This window comes from Phaethon aethereus (genome assembly GCF_964289735.1).
Source record: "Phaethon aethereus genome assembly, chromosome: Z".
Classification (NCBI taxonomy): domain Eukaryota; kingdom Metazoa; phylum Chordata; class Aves; order Phaethontiformes; family Phaethontidae; genus Phaethon; species Phaethon aethereus.
This window is the reverse complement of record NC_138577.1, coordinates 12,401,870-12,424,358: the sequence shown is the minus strand read 5'-3', so window position 1 is coordinate 12,424,358 and position 22,489 is coordinate 12,401,870. Positions and strand designations below refer to the sequence as shown.

The following is a 22,489-nucleotide window of genomic DNA, read 5'->3' as shown; positions in this document are numbered from 1 at the left end:
CCAGTCAATGTAGAAACTGTTACCCAAGCGTATAATCTCTACACTGGTGAAACAGAAAGAGGAGGTCATGGAATATTCATTAGTTTAAGGGACAAGATCTTTATCTTCAGCACCACCGTAAGCAATTGCAATTAGAAGACAACTTTGAAGGTAATGACAGGATGTACTCATCAGGTTGTCCTCAAATGGCAGTTAGCAAGCAATGCTGAAGCAAGTCCCACTGAAATCATCTGTGAGGCTGTAAATTCCTTTCCTTTATTTATAAAGTAACATCTTATAAATGTATTTGAAAAGTTTCGTAAGTTTTCAGACTGAAAAGTGAGGCAGGAGCAGTGGGTTTCACTTGGTGCAGTTTTGGGAGTAGTGCTCAAATGGGGAAGATTTGCAGCAGGGCTCTGATGCAAGCAGATGAGCACAGCCATTGCTGAAACAACCCAGAGCTCTACAACCAGAGTCATTGTGTAACTCAATACAACCAAGGAGCCATATCAGCTCACAGATGACATGAATTTCTACCTTGCTGCTGGTGTGACATACTGGACAGGAATGGGATTCATTCTTTCTATTGACTAACGCAAAAGAGAGTCTCAGTAGCAAAGCTGCCTGAAGAGTTAGGTGCAATGATAAACTATACAGGCATACTCAGTCTATACTCTAACCTCAAGGTCTTGAGAGCATCACAGATACATTGCCTACTCTTTACCCCTGCTTTCCTATCTGCAATAACCAACATAGCACTATGTTCTCTGAGAAGTGGCGACATTCACTCTGCTCATACTTCTCCAGGTACTCTGGGTCCTCAACCTGATTACACCTACTTACTTGGCAAGCCATTACTCACATGAGCCCTACAGCCATCTCAGAGAACATGCCATTCACTTTGGTGGGCAGTGGAAGTGGGAGAGAGTAACGCTAACTATAGCAGGCTTCCAGCCTTACTCCTATAGCATCCTACACCTCCCATTTCACTGCAAAATCATCCTCTTCTCTTCCAGAGCTCACTGCTGTCCCTACTCCAACCCTGACAAAGATGTCCAAAGGCAGCAGAAAGAAGAAAAGCATTGCTGTGGTTGTGTGTGATCGTCCGCAATGGGGTTGCATTTTCCATCTAGGAAAAATGCTGCTCCCAGCTAAGGCAAAAGCTAAACTCTCCTAAGATGAAACATGAAAGGAGGTTCTGGCACGTACCTGACATAGAGTGAAATTGGCACCACTGTGTTTAGAATGATCACATATGACCAGAACATGAGGAAGCCGGAGTAGGAGGCAGAGTTGACGCCGTCTGCCCAGGGCAGATACACCTGGAAGTAATAGCCCTTATCATACTCCCAGATGCCATTGCCAATTGCTAGGATAAGACACATCAGTGCTAAAAATGCAAAGATCTGGAAAAAAAAATATTACATTTTAGAAACAAGTAATTTACAATGTACAGGTTAATCAGAAGACCCTAATGAAATTTGGTTGGATGGCCTGAATCACAGGAAAAGGTTTCTAGGGGTGAAGGAGAAAAACCAGAAAAGTTATGACACTTTTACCTCAAGGACAAAATTATACAGTGCAGAGTCTGGCAATTTAGAATCACAAGACCTCAAAGGTGGGGATTTAAGTCCCAGGCAGAGACCTAAACCAGGGTGTTCATGGGCAGCTGGCTGCAGAACATCAAATCTCATTAGAGGTGAACTAAGCTGTGGGTCCTCAAACACCTGACTTCACACTTGCCAATACAAACTGCCTGGAGGACTTCATCTGGACATTTCTGTATATATCATAGTTTTCCTCATCATTTTTTAAAAACTACCGAAGATAATTTGTACACAGAAAATCCAGCACTGTGCAGGTTGGAATTCAGCACTGGCTATCATTCTGATGGTTAAAGGAGAGTTAATCACTGACTCAGGACTAATGGTTGCCTTGGTACCTGCCATCACAATCTGATTACATTTCTTTCGAGCAAACAGAAAGCAACACTAACCAGTGATGTGTATCCTTGGACTTTAGAGAAGCCTGTTTCCTGAAGCCTAAAGCAACGAGGAGAACAGCAACAGGGAAGAGAATTTCAAAGTGGGACACCTTAGTGAAAACTGGGACTTCCTCAGGAACACCATTTCATGGACTCGAAAGCATTACACAGGCCATAAAACATTTTTTTAATTAAAAGAAGACAAGAACATAGCAATAAAATTATTTGGAAAAGAATACAAAAAGAAGGGGAAGAAGGGAAGTTAGCAGACATTAATATAAACAGCAAGGAATTGTAGAACTATGAATATCTAATAATCAGATAAAATATCAAGAAAAGAAAACAGTAAACTCAAAAACAGGTGTGGAAAAAGCAGACATGTTGAACAGACAGTCCTGCAAGAATAAAGGCGGAAGGAAGCAGAAGGAATTCTCTATTGCACATGATGTTGCAGATGGAAAAGACAGGTTACATTCTGTGACAAGGAGAACTATATGGCTCTATCTCTTAATGAAAAGCATTTTCAATGGTGTAGGTCCAGATAATTTAAAGACGAAAACTTAGAGGCACTAGCTTAGAAATTCTCTTAACCAGTATGGTTAATTTTTAACAATGCTTTGAAAATTGGGAAGCTCCACCATCCTGAAAATTTGCTAGTGTAATTCCAATATTTGAAAGGTAGAAATGGAGATTGTGGGAAAGATAAACTGAAGTTAGCTTGATATCCTTCCTGGACAAATGATAATAAAAACAGTTCTGTTGATATAGACTTCTCCAAACATTTGACGTAAAACAACCAACATCGTAATAAAAATGTGAAGATATGGAATCAACAGGCTGCACAAAAGAGCAATTAAAAATAATCTTTTGCAAGTATAATCATTACGGAGGAAATATCAGTAAGTTGGGCCATTATGTATAAGACCACCCAGTAACAATCACGTTAAAACAGTAATCAACCTTCTTAATAATTGAGGTACAAACACAGAAACATTGCTAAACACAGAAACATTGCTGGTAAAGCTGATACTTGTATTGCTGAGATAATCTATGAGAGGAAGAAGGATACTTTTATGGAATGATTTGAATCACTTGGCGAAAAGTTCATGTCCGACCAACTTGAGTTTTAATACCAAGAAGCTGCTAAAAGGAGACTGCAGTAAGTAAAGGTACTGGGCTGAGTTTCAGGGGACACATTTATTTCCCACATCGATAGTAGCTTTTCTATTTAATTGTTGGAGGCCCAATAAATTACTGCACTTGTGAAATGGAGACAATACTGCTTGCTGGTAAGGAATATGTTGCAGTGTTTTTAAACCTCTGTGACCAGCAGGAAAAACAAACTTCATTTTATGCTGTTGTAATCATCAGGACTTAAGGAGGCATGACCGAGGGACAGGTAATGTCCTTTATTAAGCCAATAGACATAGATGGAGAAAATAGACAAGCCTGCCTATTTTTATAGATATTTCTGTTGGTCAAGCAAAAGATATTACTTCTCTCTGCAGACCTTGTCTGTTGTAAAAGAAATTAATTAGAAGAGCCAGCGGGCTCTTGTATCTTATCAACATACACTGAATGATTTCTCGCTGCCCCACAGGATGAAAACTATCAGTTTGTACAATATCACAATCCATGTAGGAAATTCAATGTGTGATTCAGCAACAGAAATACACATGGGGCAAGACAGCAGCTGAACTTTCCCATATCACAGCAGTTCTTGTCTACGACTGCACTTGCTTTATGTATATTTTGCTTTACGTGCATTTTGCATGTCAACACTCTCATCTCTAACAGCTCAACTTGTGTGCAATACTCATGCTTACACAGCGTTCACTAACATGCTGCTTGCTTTTAGACAAATGCAAAAGACCGAGCTGTTAACAGTGGCCCCAGAGATTAATTTCTGTGCAGAGAAACAACTGTGTGCGGGGTGTTGTAATCATAACCACAGCTCTGCAAGAGAAGGACGAGAAAAAACCCTGATCGTAGGCTTGTGCATGCTCATGGGGCTTCCCAGCATGAGCATCCTGCTTCCCTGGGTCCTGCCCATGCAGGTCCTCTGTGCGACTGAGTAGGCTTTTTATAAAGAGGAGGTGACTTTTGACAAACATTTCCTGTTGGACTGTGAATTAAAACTGTCTTGGTTTCTTTATTAGCACTTTGAGTTCTCTTCTAGGATTTGAAGCAGTAAGTTGTTTAAGGATGAAGGTGACAGCCCTATTCCTCTGAAAACATGCTTCCCCAAAGCTGCTAAAAAGCACGTTTTGGAGGAAAAAGCATTCCTGGAGTTGGTGGGTGTGTCCCTAGAGGAGGAACATTCACTTCTCTCAGAACCCCAAGAAACACTCCCAAATGTGAAAAAACAGCTATGGTTGCCATCTGGAAAGTTCCACTCCTGATTAACCCTTGTTAGGACACACCAGGGCGACATTTAACCAGGACTGCATTGGCGAGACCTGCTTAAACACTGCTTTGTGCCTGGAAGTTTTATGGACAATTAAACACAAAATAGCTTTGCAAGTGTTAACATGGAACAAGTTTCATCACACTTAAAATGAGCTATTTATAGCAAGCTGAGGCTGCTTTGTATTTCCAAACTCAAAAGCGCAATATAATGCCTCTTTTTATGACTGTGCTTTGTAACCTTCGGCTGCCCAGTGAGCTGGAAGGACCAGATGTCACATCCCCTCGGGTGTGCAAAGAGCCTGGTGCTTAGGGTAGGACACAGCTTTACTTAGACGTCAAAATGTTAGGTGCCTTAAAAATGTGTGAATGAGAAAAACACACCCTTGGCTCCACCAGCACCCAAGAACCCAGGCAGAGTCTGATGCAATCAACTGCAACTTGCTCAGCTTCTTAAAGCAGAGCCAGGAGGTAAAATCATCTTGTTTGTGTTCATGAAGAGAAGCCAAACAGACTGAAAGCTCTGGGTGGGACCTTTGGCTTGTGAAAGGAGATTTGGCAAACCTTAATTGAATGCTAAATTCCAAGTTCCCTATTCACTTTTTCTCTGCTCCGTTTCTGTGCCCTGTGGATCCCTCACAGCCTCTCATCCTTTCCAGCTATAGCATGGCAGAACAGCTAAGAAAATGTGATGTTTTTCAAACGTTTGCAAAATTTTGAATGTAAAAGGCCCAAACCTTGCTTGATTTTGCTGTCCCCTTATGTGTGAGCCAAGAAAACACTGAGGAAAACAAGCTGATGATGGTAATCAGGATCTTCACTTGGTGGAGACCGGTGTAAGGTTACTAAAGTCAAGGGCATGTCCTTACTGTACATGGAGCAAGGACTCAAGAGGGCTTGAAGATGACCCTGGAGTGTCTCTCTGTGCTGTGGCACTGCTTTACAGCAAATACACACATGCAGATGCTCAGAACACTGCTTCACAGCTCTGGGAGTCAGGCTAGCTGCTGCTGCTATGGTACTTTTTCAGTCTCACAGAGGCACAACCTGCTCTGTAACACCTCCCATCCCTGAGCCCAACTAAAGAGCTTTTGGGATCCTGAAGAAAAAGCAGGAAGACAGGGGCTGGGGAGAAGTGGTAAAGTTGGAGAGTGGGGCAGGCTTGGAGAGGTCTGTGCTATAAGACGCAGTGCTGAGGGGGCACGAAGTCACGCAGGGCAGCGAGACCTCAGGGCAGCCTTGCTGTCATGGCCAGGCTTGCTTTTGGATGCCTTCTGCAGGGCTTGCTCCAGCGCCTGGGGACAGATCCTGAGCCCAGCCTGGCCCTCAGTTTGGGCTGGAGAGCAGAGCAGGAGAGAAGAAGAGGGAACAGTGGGCAGAGGAGTGTCCAGAGTTTCCCAGTGTCATAAACTGAAGGTGGTGCAGCATGCATGAAAAAGTATGAAAAGCTTGCATCCAAAGGAAAACAAAAGCCTGAAACTAAAGAGTTTTTTTTCAAGCAATATTGAATAAAGCAGTGTAGAGTGTGTGTCTCTGCAGAGTGAGTAACAATGAAAATAGTCCTTTCCCTGATTGGATTTGAACTCAAGCAATAAAATCTTGGGAGAGTGTCCGTAAAAGAATCACTACCTCTGCCTGGAAGTGTTTGCCATTTGTCAAAACCACTGACAAGCTTAAACTTCAACTCAGATCTGTTTTCTAACTTGAGGAGAGTATCTGCTATATTAGATTAGTGTTCTCAAATTTCCCAGCTGCTAAAAACACCAGTTTCTGAGTATTAATGAGACAATGTCTAATATTTTACCCTAATGTGCTAAGTCAGAAGCTGGCATCATGTAAATTAACAAACTCCATTACCAAGTCCTATGCAGATATCAACAGAGATGCCAAGAAATCGGGAAGAAGAGAGAGAACTACAATGTTTATTTAAATAGAAAATGACAAAATTACTAGGGAAAAAAGGCATTTGCAGGCTTCAAAATGATTCTCAGAAAAAACGCAGAGCAAGGGAGAGCAGAGCAAAAGCTCAGAAGAAAGGTCCTTAATGATGTCAAAGTAATGGCCTTGCTTTGCAAGATGGGCTGGCAGAGGTGCTGCAGAACTCAGGCTGCTAATAAATTATTACATAATTTTTCTTTTTATCATTAGTCACTTCTGATATTCCCCAATGAAGACATATTAATCAGACTTACCACCAACACGAGGACATTCATGAGCCGATCAATGCTTGTCCGTTTAAAAGTTGTTTTTCCACTGTTCTGCATTAGTTTGGTGTCCGGCCCTAGAGGTGAAACACATGAGTTTTAGTAATAAAACTTAGCTGTTCTAAAGCTGATTCCCTCTGAGGCCCCACTTTGCTTTAGAGCATAAATACCCATCACAGCTTTCTTGAAGGCAGGTACATACAGTTTACAGTGCTGGTGGGAAACTTAGGGAGAAAAAGTTTAAGTCACTTGCCTTAGGTTATATGGAGAGAATCACATAAAGCCATTAATTCTGGATTTTGATCTTGCTCTCTTCTTTCAACAGTCAATCCTCCCTTTCAAGTTTAATGACTTTTCACAAAATACCTGATACTGCTGTGTTATTAGCAACATGTTTTACATAACCTCGCCTGTATACAGCACTATAGAAACAATAGAAGGTCTATGTTCATAAAAAGCATGGTCTATAATAATATTATTGATGACCCTGATGTTCCAATATGGATTAAAATCTCATAGAAATTATGTGGAATTTTTAGTCCAATACACCTAAGAAAAAAGAAAATCTTTGAACAAGCCTGGTGAGAGAAAGAATCCAATTGGCCCAGTGGGGGCCAGTAAAGGCAGATTTACTTCAGCTTTAATTCTTAAACAGATTTAATTCTTATATTTTTTCTTATTGATTGATCAAGACTTCTCTCATATACTTTGCTGCATGCATTTCTGAAATAAAAGAATATTTCTGCATACTAAAGCAATTAATCAAGTTGGAATTGGATGTTATAATGTAGCCGTTTCCTCTTATAAAAAAATCTCAGATTCAAATCCGCTGTACTATGCACCATTTCCAGCTCTAGGCTGGAAAACTCTATGTTAAGCCAGGGGATCTCATAGAAACATAGAATATTTGGGTTGGAAGGGACCTTGAAAGGTCACCTAGCCCAACCCCCCTGCAGTGAGCAGGGACAGCTCCAACTAAACCAGGTTGCTCAGAGCCCCATCCAACCTGACCTGGAATGTTCCCAGGGATGAGGCAGCTACCACCTCTCTGGGCAACCTGGGCCAGGGTTTCACCACCCTCAATGTGAAAAATTTCTTCCTTAGATCTCATGTATTGTTTTGCTTTTGTTCTTGCACCTAGTAGAAACATTTTTTCCAAAGAAGAAAATTCTTGGTTCCTGTGTGCATACTGGGTGTGATGTACTTCCACGCTAGTGCTGCTATGGTCTGCAATTCATATGTCATTTTTTCTACCTACCGGCATAAATAACGAGACCAAAGCACCACTCAGTGTTCCTGATCGTACAGCCCCTTAGCAACATCTTCTCATTGTCCAGGGCATACTTCTCTCCTCGAAGAGTCAGAGTTCCTGTGAACTTATCCAGTTTGTTATTTGGTGCCTCACATTTGACTTCACCTGTAAAAAGAAGGTAAAAACAAAAATATGGTGGAAACCTACTTAGCACAGAAATATGTCAGTACTGCATTCTCAGCTGTTCCACAGGCAGGGAATATTTCACACTGTAGCTGCAATCCACTCCCTGTCATTCCCATCCTCTATCCTATATTTACTAATATTTTTGGATATTGCTCCTTCCCCATATTCATGTCATAAGCCAATGGAGCACAATGAATTTGGATTTTTCCTATTCTTTGAACATGACAATCTTGTACTGGTAGAGCCCAAAACAAAGTTTCTATGCCTTTTATTCAGGTAAGAAGAAATGCTGAACCAGCAAAGTACTTTTAATTCTTCCACAGCAAGTTCATAGTGGTAGGATGTCACTGGATAACTTAATAAAAGTGCTGATCTTGTATAATTCCTATTCCATTTTCTTTAAAACTGCAGGAGCCCAGGCGAAAAAATCATAGCCTGAAGGAAGCAAGAGAGTAATTAAGTGAGGTGTCTTTGTTCACTGTTTTTTAATTTAATCTGTTTTATACCTTAAATTCCAGAAGCACATGAAAAAAGATACTGCTACCGTCAGCCATGTAGCTGACACTGTAAGTGACTGGAGAGCCTGTTTCTATTTCCATGATTTATATTTATTTCTTATAATAAAGTGTGTTCACACAAAACTGTAAACACAGACACTTCGTGATAAAAACTATTATTTAAATCAAAATTGGCATGCAACATGTAAAGATTCAAAGCAGAGCCCTCTAGATGTACTGAGAAAATACAAATACATCTTATTGAAAGGGAATCCAAAAGTTCAGTCTGTTCAGTTAATCAGCAGGAATGTTAAAGTTATTTTGATTGCAGGCTGCAAATATCTACATAAGGACTTATTTGCAGAGAATACAGCTTTTCCAGTCATTCTCACACAAAACACACCAAGCTCAACAGACTGGAAGCAAAATCCAGAGAAGTACAGAAGAAAAGTACAACTTCAAGTGTGGTTGGTACTCTCCACTACTGCAAATTTTAAAATCAAGAATGGATGTTCTTTTCATAGAAAAGTAGCTCTACTCTGGGGCTTGAGTAGTCAACAGACTTGAAAGATGAAACCTCTGGGAAATTCTATGACATGTGACATCAGAAATCATGATTTCATAACAGCTGTGCTGATCTTCTATTTTGTCATCTAGTTAGTCCAAGAACAATCAGACCCGTACTCTGTCACTTCTAAAATTCTACAGTAACCAGACCTGTCTCAACCTAGCAACCCCTTAAAAAGCACAAAGGAAACAGAGGCTTTGCAGTGTAACCTGAAACACAGCACAATGAGACTTTGGTGAACAAAGCCCAGGGCATGATCCCTCACCGGGAAGATTGTGCTTCTCCTCATGCCAGGTGTGGGACAGCGCTCGTGTGAGCACCTTGTGTCAACATCCACATCTGCTTTCAGGTAAGCACGTTGATCTTGGTTACTGATACGCTGATTTTGAGATCACAAGAGGTTCATCCAAATTGGACCGATCACAGAAACATGAGAAGCTCTAGAGATTCACTGAATATACCTGCACTGAGCCAGTAACTGTGCAGCTGAAGATACTCAGCAAGGCACTGTGCTTCCTCCTACCATTAACAGTAAGAAGATATCTGGAATGCATTTCACCTGAAACAGTTAAATACTGCCAAGTCTACATGTGATAAGAAGCAGGTAACTGAAAAGTATTGTTTCCTTTCTCATCTCCCAGTTCCCCAAATCAAACAATGTTCAGCGCTTTGCAAGCATCTTCCTTATCTGAACCATCGCAATGTCAACAAACATCATAACTCACATTAAGCATTCAACTGAGTGCCTATATTAGCTGCTCAACCCTTTCCTCTCTTCCTGTCTTAAGAAGTAATTAGATAAAGAGTTACATAAATATTTAAATACTTCTACAGAGGTTTGCTAAAGGAAATGCAAGGTTGGGTCTGATTCCAGGCACTCTTCCCAGTACTCTGCCAAATATAAATCATCCTGGGAAACATTTTATTCATTTTAAGTATCATGAAGAGGCCACTTTTATTTACAACATAACTAAAATAGAGATTTAAAAGAGAAATAAATATTTGGTAAGAAGAGTTTTAATTTTCCAAAAGATTTCAAAACATTTTTTTAATTATGCACATTCAAGAATGTAGTATCCTTAGATAAGCATTACACAGAAGAGGCTTGAAAAATTAAAGATGAAGATTTTGCTCATAAATTGATAGACACTGCAGCCTCTTCAGGCAAATAATTAAGGCATGCCATTCTGACTGTTAACATAAAGCATCTAACTGCATGTGTAAAAACGTATTTCTCAAGACCAAAATGCTCAGAACCTCAGCCATCACTTCTGAGAAATCCTGATGTACTGAGCTGACACTCAGCCGAGACCACACACATAAAACCTCCACACTGAAGGCAAAAAAAAAGTCTGTGCCTTTGGATGACTCTAGCAGAGACAGTCCCAGCTATGCTAACACTCTGCCACGTCCCCACGGTTTGTCCTGGAATCATCTTGTTATTTCAAAGAGAATATTTAAAATTTATTTTTCCTCTTTGTCTAAAAATATTTCTTGAGAGCCTGCAGTCCTTGAGATGTTCCAAGGACAGTTGTACTCACTCCACCCCTTCCCATACCAACTCCTCTCGTAACCCTGCCCATGTAGCCAAACCAGCAGGGCACTGCAGAGCGTGACTAACACTGCTTGGTCTGTTCCCCCATCCTCTCTCAGCAGACAGATGATGTGTGAGCGTGGATGATTCTGGTTTTGACAGGTCTGGCTCCTTTCTGTGTATGTGCTGCTGTATATTTGATAGACAAAACAGTGCTGAGAAAGGACACGTTGCCCATTAACCACATCTGCACTGCTTGTCTTCAGATATCTCAAAATGCAGTTTTTATTGTGGCATCGAGAGAGGAGAGAGATGCAGGACAAGGCTTCAGGCTGGGAGGTTGTCACCTGTCCTGTGTGCACAGAACAGAGTTAGTCCTCTCCGCTTGTCTGGAAATTGCCACTGCTCAGAAGCTAAATGTAATCAACGCAACAGCCTTGCTGCATCAATGTAGAGGTGAAATATATTGTGAAAATAATTTGAGGTCAGAACTAAGCATGCAGTTTGGGGAAAACAGGTTCCGCTGCGCAATTACAAGAACTCTTGTATTGAAGCTTGAGATGAGGAGTCTCAACATGCACAGACAGATGCTGAGGAGAAGTGTGCAGCCAGAAGGAGAATTGCCACAAATGCAATTTCAGGTAAGAGCCATGCACAGCGCCAGGAGACCTGCAAGCAAAGGGGGATCTCTTTCTCTATGTCTACTGTTGATACCTGTTGTACAGACTGCAATGTCCCCTTTCTGTTTTCCTGCTGCTGCATCCAGAGGACCTCTAGCAAGGAGCAGGGAACAGCCTGGAAGCAAGACTCCCAGGCACTTTCTGGACTCTGATGTTTGGGCAAATGTTTTGGAAAGTGAATTTTCCATGTAGACTCACCGCTGAACTCTGTCAGTTTCTGAAGATCTTCTCCAAGCTCTGCAGTGACTGTCAGTGCCTGCTTCACCTTGAGGTTTGTCTCACTGTAACAAATAACATGAGACAAAAATATGAACTGAAAGTCATACGTGAACTGAAAGCTCTCCCTGAAAGTCACTTCTCTTCTTGAGGAGAGTCTTCTTCCTTAGACATCTGATGGACCATGCCATCATTGGCCTTCCTTACCTGGCCAAAGGCTGCAGTTGTCTCTCTCAGTTGCAAAGACAGGCAGGCCAGAGGAATTCTGGACATAGTACCATGGTACCAAAGAGGGTGAGGTGTGCTCTGTCTTCTCATTTTCACCACAAAGTGCAAGACCAGGCATTTCAGCTCCCTGAGCAGCTCCCTGTCTCTCCTGCAACCCATACCACACTGAACCCTAAGGTATCTGAACATACAGGAGCGCTCTGGATCGTCTCCCGTGGTGTTCTGGTCCTGAAGAGTACTCCAGTCCTTGGAATAGCTAGCTGGGGAGTTTGAAATGCATTGTCAAAGAAACACTGCATTTGTTCAGGGCCTCCTAAAAGTGTTCCCTGGCACCTGTGAACTACAAGCTTATTTTCAGCAGCAATTAGATGGGGGAAGTTCAGAGTGCTGTGTGTAGGGTTTTGGGCGAGACATGATTTCTTGGTCTCTGTGGTCTTGCTTAGTCCTTCAAGGTGATGCTAGGTCCAGGTAATGCAGAAAAGGTGATGCAAATTGGGTCATAAAGATGAGGTCAGATCCAGTTTATTCCCATTAATACAAATTAGTTATAGAATTATACAATTATAGACTCATTTAGGTTGGAAAAGTTCAAGTCCAACTGCTAACCCAGAACTGCCAAGTCCACCACTAAACCATGTCCCTAAACACCGCATCTACATGTCTTTTAAATACCTCCAGGGGTGGTCACTCAACCACTTCCCTGGGCAGCCTGTTCCAATGCTTGACAACCCTTTTGGTGAAGACATTTTTCCTAATAACTAATCTAAACCTCCCCTGGCACAACTTGAGTTGCAGCCCTCTGACTTGTGGCTAGTTGTACCCTGGAGTGAGCAACATTTGGAAGCCTTTGCAGTGTGCATGCATTAATATTATGGTATAGCAGTCCAAAGGAGATTACTGGAGCTATTCATTGTGATTATGTCATCCAGATAATCCAGCTAAGAGAAAAGACTAAATGCGATACAAGAAACAGAAAGATTCTGCCAGTGACCTGGGATATTGCAAGAACACATTTCAAACTCTCAGTGTTAGAATAACTGTCACTAAAAATAAAAGGCCCCTCCTTACATGACGTTTGCACTGAAGGAGGCAAAAGTACCCACCAAAAGATGTTATTTTCAAGATACCTACCCAAAGTTGATTCTACATATTAGGAAACTCTTGCTACAAAAGACACTGCAGCTAAGCTTGCAGCACCCAGGGTCACCAGAGAAGATTTGGCCTTGCAGTGGCTGCAGTGATTGCACCCGAGGGCCAGGCTCACTCACCCGTCCAGTTCAGCTGTCTCGATGTATGTCAGGCTGTGCGGCTCACTGCTCGACAGTAACAGCAGATCGGCCTGAACATGAACAGACAGACTTGGCATGAGTTCGTGGAGTCAGAGGGCATGGCACCACAATGTTACTTGTGGTTTCTGAATGTTGCAGGTCTCTGAGTGAGCTATCATCATCACTACTGACTAATTTGCATGTGAATGATAAGAGTAATTACAGAGACTGTGAGCAAGATGGAGAGAAACTACTTACCGTCACAAAGTTGTTGTTTTCTAGTTTTATTATATCCCCCACTTGGACGTTCATCCATTTTTCGTCCTTCAACCTGCAAGAAAACTCCTACTAAGTTCGCACGTAAAGTAAATACCACTTGGGAAAGTAAGATACTCTGCTCTGCTCCTGAAGCAGACTGTAGGTACCATCAGGTAAAATGGAGCTGGGTCTGCCAGATGTGGCCTGATCCATCCTAAGCTAAGGGAACACCACAATACAAAAAAGGCAGCAACAGTGGTTGGGGTGACCTGTGCAGGGTTGAGACCAAGCCCCACAATAGCAGCACAGCCTGTCTTTCGCTCCAAACTGACTAGTCCCTTCCTTTGGCTGCATCCAAAGCAGCGTGGCCAGCAGGTGCAGGGAGGGGATTCAACCCCTCTGCTCCACTCTGCTGAGACCCCACCTGGAGTTCTGCATTCAGCTCTGGAGCCCTCAGCACAGGAAAGACATGACCTGTTGGAGTGGGTCCAGAGGAGGCCACAACAATGATCAGAGGGATGGATCAGCTCTGCTGTGAGGACAGGCTGAGAAGAGAAGGCTCCAGGGAGACCTTATTGCAGCTTTCCAGTACTTAAAGGGGCCTTATAAGAAAGATGGGGACAGACTTTTTAGCATGGCCTGATGCAATAGGACAAGGGGTAATGATTTTAAACTAAATGAGGGCAGATTTAGAGTAGATAGAAGGAAGGAATTTTTCCCAATGAGAGTGGTGAACCCCTGGCCCAGGTTGCCCAGAGAGGTGGTAGATGTCCTGTCCCTGGAAACATTCCAGGTCAGGTTGGATGGGGCTCTAAGCAACCTGATCTAGTTGAAGATGTCCCTGATCACTGCAGGGGGGTTGGACTAAATGACCTTTAAAGGTCCCTTCCAACCCAAAGATTCTATGATTCTGTGATTCTCCTAGAGGTCCACATTGCCTCAGGAAAAAAAAATCTCTACTTTGTGTAACAGACTTCCCAAACACATGGGAAAATTGCCAGTTGTGTTAGCGGTATTAAAGGCCAGAGCAAGAGATCTGGTTCTGTATGGGCCTGGCTGTCAGGAAGGTCAATGCAGATGCTTTGGTTGTGCATGTGCCTAGCTAAGCCCATGTCTGCAGTGGCCTTCACAGCACTAAGCAATATGTGCATGCAGGCAGCCAGCTAAACAGCAAGCTGCAACGTAACCAAGTAATGACATCTGTATGTGCAAAGTCTAGAAGTGAGCAATATCAAAAGCTATATCAAAACAGGAATGGGTATCCAAGCTTGAGTTCAGCTCAGCCTTCCTTTTTCAATGTTGGTCAGAGTTGGGCAGTACCTATGGTTTCCAGTCTTTGAACAAAGGCAAAATATTAGAAAATTTGTATTTCAATATATGTTTCCTAGACACAGTAACTAATATACAGTAAATTAAGAAACTGGTTTACTTAGCAGAAAGCACAAGCATGTTCCTATTCTTCAGTTTCCAGTTATATTTTTAGCTGTTTGATCATCTGTTGGAGTTTACACAACATACTGCTATCTATAGTATGGAAAAAAAAGTCACCAGAGACTTCACAGCTGTCTACAGCTGTGTCCGACACATAGTTGGACTCCATGGAGCTGCAAGTAAACAGCACATCTGTCTGCCACAAAAGCCAAAGCCTCTGCTATTTTTTCTGCAGGAAAGAACAGCGCTAGCAATACAATGTCCAAAGCACACAACTGAAATGTTTTGAGTACATCTAAGTCAGAAGTGCTACACACACTAAAAGTATTGTGAGATGTATGAGGAAGCTATTCCTACTTAGTTTAAAATAACTTGTTGATAATGCCTTGTTTTGCTTAATGTGGAAATAAATGCTATGAACATAAATGGACATTGCTTGTCACTTCTAGGGTAAGGAGTAAGATAATACGATACTTTCAAAGTATCACTTATTTAATATATATATATATCTCCAGAAACAGCAAGAGCTTTCTTTTTGTCAGTGCAAGGTCACAGCCATAATGTCTGCACTGATTGTGGTACAGTCTTGGGTTCATTAATCAGACATACAGTCCAGAACTGCAAGGTAAACGGTGTGAAAGACAATTCAACTTTAAATTGTTTAGTGATACTTGGGAATGACTTATAAAAAAAAATATTGCTAATAAAATGCTCTTTCCAGTCAAAATTACAGCAAAAGAAAAAGGACTTACATGCCATTGATCAGGACCTGGACTGGGCGGTTGTTGACGTGTTTGTCACTTTTGTGTCGATTCTGAAAATTTGATCGGTATGTTAAAAGGCATTTCCAGGAAACCAAGCACACAAGAGCTGTAGGCAGCTCATTAACATTTCAGGTTTTCACCCAGCTGACTGAATGGGTCAGGCAGATTAGAGTCACAACTGAGTCATAGTCCAGCCCATTGTTTACACTACTAACATAGGGCATAACAGGACTGCAAAGAGCAACAGGCAATACAGGGCTTGTTCTTGGAGAGAAGAAGGAGGGCCTTATATGTCACTTAGCACAGTCCTGACTCAGCTGGCATTGGTCCTGCCCATCACAGTTTTGTAAACACCAGAGAAATCCATTCTTCTGCTCTGATATGGAAAATGGCCACAGATGTTTTGGCATTGCTTCCTAGGAGTGCACCTCACCACCTCTCACCTGCCTACTTGCAAAGTTTCACCGAGTCTCCATGGAACATCAAAATTATTTTAATAATGAGAGAAAATCAGATGACAACTCAGCTCTAATGTCATCCTGTGAAGTCAATGGAACTTTGACCATTAGCTCTGATGGGAGCAGACTTCAGCCAAAGCTGGGCAAATTTGAAAAATCACATGTGATCACACATGTTGAATGCTTACTTCCTACCAAATGTTGTTTCCACGTACATTGCAGCTACATGGTAGAGGATGAGCTCTCCAAAGTGAAGCCTAAGAACAGACTTCTGTGTATGTGTCCAGACACTCTTGTCAGTGACCATGTTTTCAGACATGCTGAGTGGTTTCAGAGAAAGTCCATGGAGCTGCTGGGCTGCTCAGCACTTTCGAAATTCTAGCTCCTTTTTAGCTAATACACTATAGATTTGGGGATCTAATCTCAGATCCCATCTTGGCTACAGACCAGTTCTCCAGCTGCTTGCCACTGGCTGTGCTTATTTTAATTGGTTTGCTTTAGTCATTGTGCTGAAGAATCACGGGCAAACTCCAAAGTACAGGTCAGCAATACAGATCTTACAAAATCATCGATGGCATCCTTGACTCCCGATACAGCCAGCACCAGCACCAGGGGCACCACCGTTGTAAACCAGGCCAGCGAGGAAATCTGAGGAATCAACTGTAGGAAGAAAAGATCTGAGTTGAGAAATTTCCTGCCAGTTCAGCAATCAGATGGAAACAAGCTGCTGTTCTCTGTGGAAGCTGCAGATAAGGTTTTCTATGATACCTGAATACAGAATAAAGACAGAAATGCAGCTCTATGATTCACATGTGACTCCTCAAAGGTTGGATATCCAGGGAACCCATGCTTTACTTACAAAACAAGCTGTGATTTAGTCTGTAAACATGGAGCTGTCAGGAAGTGTAATGGGTTGCTCTTTCTCGTTGTTTGTAAAATTAGGATTGCAAAGTCCCCACTGAATTTCTTTGGAGGTACTGACATGGGCAAGCCTGCTGTGAGGGGCCCAGAGCTATGTGAGCAAGGCCTCCTGTGCAGAGCCTTCAAATGCTTCTGGTTTTTGTTTCAGTAACTCTTCACATTTTGCTGAAGTAAACTTCATATCAATAAATAACACACAGCTGTTGCCAGGGCTGACCTTGCTCTTCCAAGATCAACGGAGCCATTTTTGTTTCCCACATCTTTAATGGTGAGACGACCCAAGAGTTGAAAGTGACTCTGTCATGCCTTCAGTGATGCAGAGATGGATGTCTTACCCCAGCATAGTTCTCCCCTTTCTCTAAATTCACAGCACTAACGATGGAAGCAATGTGATACCACCATCAGTGTGTCCCTCAGACTGGATTTGTGAAGTTGACATTTACGCCACTAAAGCAGCTGCTTAAGGTTGGAGAGTTGGTCTTTGGGATTGGTCCTTCTGCTGCACTGTCACAACACAGATCCTACAAGCACCACCAAATCCAGCCAAGAAGAATGATGTTTAGAGGCAGGCACAGTGGGCAGAAGAGAGCAAAAACTAAATGGACGAATATTGGAGAAATATGTAAATGTAAAAGACTAATAGCTGCCCTCTTTAGCCTACCTTGGTGCAGGTAGCAGAAAAAGCCGTATGCTTTTCTATACAGTTGCTCCTAGGTGGTTCAGCAAAAGACACAGCAGAATAATTTAAGGCCAATACTTTGAAATACTATGAATTTGATAGACAAACAGCTAGAGTGCAGTACAACAACACAAGAATAGTGCTGTCAGCTTAGCTGAAAAGGTACTTTCACTAGGTTCTTGAGAGATATACATGGGCTGAAATTTCCTAAATTCATTCCCTGTAAACAAGCAAAGAAGATTGTATGTAGTTTGCTACAGGCTTAACAATTTTTTGCCTATGCTTCTTTGAGATGAAATTGGAAAACATAATTTGGAAAAAGTAACTTTTCAAACTTGTGTGCACTGAAATGGTCAAATTTAAAATATCATACTTGGAACATAATCAAAATTATACCTTTTTTTGATAATGTGTATTCCAGTATGACTCGGCAACAACCAAGTACACTGCATTTATTCATATTCTAGCAAAGTGCAAAGGGCAGAAATCCTGATATAACTTTCTCTAGTGCCTTCAGCTATCAGAGAGAGTAGTACTACCGACAAAGATGGGCAAAGTGCAACTCAATGCCATTATGAACCACAGGGTTCAATACTGTTGCCAGTGTCTTACATGCTCCATATTAGATACCTTCCTCACCCTGCTGAGCAGGGAGCAGCAATATTCAGCTTTATGCAAACTAGTTCCAACCTTGAGCCTTCCTGATGTTAACTCCTTCCTTCCCAGGCAAACAGTACAGGTTACAAATTTGTTCTTCTTGCAGTTTCCTTTGAGATTCCCAATAGAATTTGCCTTTAAGCCTATGGATAAGAGACGACTTCCTTTTGTCCTACAGGAGGAGTAAGTAATGCAAAACCAAGGACAGCCAGGAGCACTCAGATGTAGACACAAATGGGTAGTAGGACAAGGCATGAAAAAGGTACACAACTTGCTGAAAACTTTAATTACATTTTTTCTTCATTTAGTTCAAACTCTTATATCCAAAGGTAAGACAGGACATATGTTTTTTTCCGCCCTACTTTCTATCTGCTTTAAGGTTCTACTAAAATGCTAATTCATAACAGGGGTATAGCTTGCACTTTATTACAACTATCAATACATAGACTGGCTTTGATAACAGACAATGTAATCTGCTAGAAACAACACAGTGAATTCGTACCTGTAAAATCAGCAAGAAAAGAAAGTAAGCATTGGCTATTCGCTGAAACTGTTCAAACAGGTTGAGAGGCAGGAAAGTGAAGAAGTTGTATTTTGATGTTTTAATTGAATTGTTCTGTAGGGAAAAATGGAAAATAAATAATATTGGTAAAACAGGAAACAAAATTGCAGCACAACCCAATTTAACTGTGTTTTTACTTGCTTATATTTAGCAATAGCATTGTTTCCAACAGCAGCTCAGAAAACATTTCCTTTTCCCCCCCACAGTCATACTGAGCCTGGATAAACAAACAGAATTCCTCTTGGAATTGGTGAAAACATGATGCTCAGTTTATGACAGTGCAACTGCAGGTAGATAGGTACATGTAGTCACTCACAGAGACGTATCTTTCCTTTATTAATAGTCTTCCTACTTACACAGTGCATAAATAGCATTAAAAACTGTAACCAGAACACAACAATTTTGCTGTAGTGTCTAAAAAGCAGTGTTAGAAAACACGTTATGTCAATTATCTATAACTTGTCTGAGACTTTGAAGCACTGTTCAGCTGGACATCCCCACGGGAGCTATAGGTTGTCACAGAAACAGAACATGACATTATTATTTTCAGCTGATTCAGCAGCCTCTCAACTCAGCAATGTGGAGAGGTGGCTTGTTTCTGTTCCACAAAGATCACTTGAATGCGGTGTTGTGCAAACAGCCACTAATACAAAACCTCACCATTTAAGTAAGTGAGTTGCAGCTTAGTTCCGTATTTCCAGTTTCCTTTCTAATTGCAGATGGCCCCTCCAGCCACAAGCAATGGCTGCTCCCCTGTCTGTCTTCTTCAAAGCAGAGAAGGACCCAAGCTCGAGATTACAGAACTTTTCTTCCCTGAAGATCAGAGCACTCTAGTCTGATTCTTGCCATCTGATAGACAGGATCAATCCATCATACTGAGCCCACCAGCTTGGCCTGTTCCTTCAGTTTTTGGGTGTGCTAGACTTTCTTTTCATGTGAAATTTATCAAGCACTCATCCAGGTTTAGTCCTAGAAGCATGTATGCCATCTGTTGCCAGCACATCTAAAATTTCCCCTCTAGAAGCTCTCCAGAAGATGACCATCAACCCGCTCCCAGGGAACCTAAGGTGTGACAGCACAAGGAGGTAGATATTACACAGTGCACCTTCATTCAGTAATAGATTTGCTGGTTCAGTGGAAGAGAAAATGGTGATTGTAGGATTGTAATAGCCTTTAGTTATTGCTAAGCTGGTGGTAGGACAGGAGCTACTAAGTATGAATCACAGGCCACTTCCAATCCATGCATTAATCCAGGATCTCAGCATCTAAACTGACAGAGGTCACCATGTTTCCACAATTAAATCAATTATTAAGATCACCACCATATGGGGCAAGCTATTCCATAAGGTGTGTATGGGGGAAGCTATTCCATTTTAGGCAGTTACTGTATTTCTGGCTATGTCTGGGCACAAAGTACAGCAACATTCTTCAGCATTAACTTCATGTTTTATCCCTTGTACAAGCCAATGAATAACTCTCTAAAAGAGCAGAGATGGAAACGCCCTTTATGGAAGAGGTAGTCAAATCCTCCCGTTGACTGCACTCCAGCAAGAAAATATGTTTATCAGGGATCATCATGTAAACAATATTGCCTGTCTCCTGGCATCATGTAGCCATCTCTGGGTGTGGCTAACTCTGCCTGCGATCTAAATGTCATGACACATAGTTAAATTTGGTTTATTACAAATTCTTCACCATGGGATATGTGCTGCACACAGGCTCCACCGACACTGCTAAAACAGAAGCAATGGAATAGCAGCAACCTCTGCAAACCCAACGTGCAGAGAACTAAATTGCTTGACAAGCCTGTGTCTACCAGACAGAGACTCTGGCAGTTTTTTTAATAAAAACTGGATCTAAAGATGCTCCCTGCCCACTAATCTGAAGAAAAATATCATGGCCACTTACGTAAAAAAAAAAAAAGACGACAGTAGCTGCAGGAAAAAGTAAGTACAGGGGACCCGACCTTCGTGCGTCAACTGACTTCGGAGGGTCACATACAACATGGGAAAAACTACTCAGTAAACACTCACATAAAGCAAAAATCTCAGAGGGGGATAAGAAAAGAATGGGAGTGGTTTATTTCAATTCCTGCCTTCTATTTCTGTCCATTAACTACATCAGGAAAACCACTGAATGAACCAGAGCCATTAATTTTGTTTCCTATTGCCATTAGGCATGGTAAAAACCCCAGACATAACAGCTTCCAAACGCTTAACTGCAGAAACCTGGACATCCAGTATGTTCTCCATAGTAGTTCAGGATTGTGATACTGTTTGACACACACTGTCTGTTGGGACACTACAGACCTCAGGGTAAGGACAGGGAGTATTATAGTGGATCTTCTCATTATTCTAAAATCTATAACTAAAACTAAGCAGCAGGAAAAAAGAATCCCTTGTAATCACTATGAAGATCTCTAATTCAACAAGTAACTTGTTCATGACCCTCAGAGGCTAAAGGAGTATCAATATTAAATGATAAAAACAAACTAGGGAAAACATCAGCCTTTCCAATTGAAAGCTCTGCATCCCCACATCATGGATACAGTTGAAGCTTCTGTGTACGGTATCATTCATGTTTTCATGCAATACTCCAGGGCTGTGTGCTTTGACAGCTCAGGCTCTCGGCTGACTTCAGGGAAATCTCAGTTGGCCTCTGCTCTTGATCTTATCCTACTCCATGATACTTAACACCATCACATGCTGTTGCTCCTTTAGAGCTGTACCAGAACCTGTCTCTGGGATGGGAGGGGTACTACGGGAACCTGCAGCACTGCAGTGTGTTAAACAGTCCATACACAGCCATCATTTTATAAGCGATGCCTCTAACACATCATCCTCCTTATCTCCCCCATGCTCTGCCTTCAGTAAGGGAGAGTCCCATATGGGAAAAGTGATGGAGAGGAAAAATCTTTGAAGTAGCAATTAAGAGGCCTTACAAGATCTTCTGGTTCTCATATATATTTATAAAAATAAAATGTCCGAGAAAAGGAGCACTATGGGCTGAGCACAAAGAGGGGAATCAGGAGCTTTACACTTACTCCCAGATCTGCCCTAGGCGTCTGGTTGACTGTGGGCAGCTCCTGCATGTGCCTGCATCCCAAATGAATAGGCATGAGCATGGTTACCCACCGTTGGCCACGAGCTCTCCAGATGCAAAGCTTGACACGAGAGCAACATTGTCTGTGGGTGAAGGATTATTCTCATCTGCTCTTTTCAGGGGCTAGATTCACACCTTCTGAAGGTGTGACTCCACCGAAATGCTGTCCCTAAGAATAGTGCTCATCGCACCACAGTTACACAAGTCCAGATCTGGTGGATGAGCTGTTACTTTGGGGGTGTTTTCAGAAGCCCGCCTATGACGTTTGACTGCGGGCAAATGCTCGGCAGATGGCTCCTACCTTTGTTAGCTGAGCAAAAAAATCATCTCCTCACCATAAAAGTCACTGGAAATAAGAGACACTGCTGTTTTTCTGGCCAGATTACAGGGGCTAAAGGGTGACCCCCAGAAAAGGTAGGGTATTGGCCATCTGAATTTATACCCCTGGCTCAGTGACATTAGTTTCTAGCAGCAGGACAACCTGGCTCAAAGCAAATCCTAGCGAGACCTTGGCTGTCCCACAGGGAGGTATTGTGCCACGACACTGGGCAATCTCACTGGTACCTGTGTAGCACACGGTACAGACCAATGAAGCAGCTGAGAAGCAGAAATGTCTTTCCTAGGTGCTTTGATAAAGCCTTACAAGGAGGCGTCA

General features: G+C 42.0%; 1 protein-coding gene across 1 annotated transcript; it reads right to left on the bottom strand.

The window, feature by feature from the left end:
* Positions 1–1,142: 1,142 nt before the first annotated feature.
* Positions 1,143–21,856, bottom strand: LOC309415998 (phospholipid-transporting ATPase ID-like; the record flags this gene model as incomplete). Its single annotated transcript, XM_082013736.1, has 10 exons — positions 1,143–1,385; positions 6,562–6,650; positions 7,832–7,990; positions 11,489–11,571; positions 13,003–13,073; positions 13,261–13,333; positions 15,444–15,505; positions 16,475–16,573; positions 18,673–18,786; positions 21,776–21,856. 10 exons carry the CDS (start codon positions 21,854–21,856, stop codon positions 1,143–1,145), a joined length of 1,074 nt encoding a protein of 357 aa, XP_081869862.1.
* Positions 21,857–22,489: the final 633 nt, after the last annotated feature.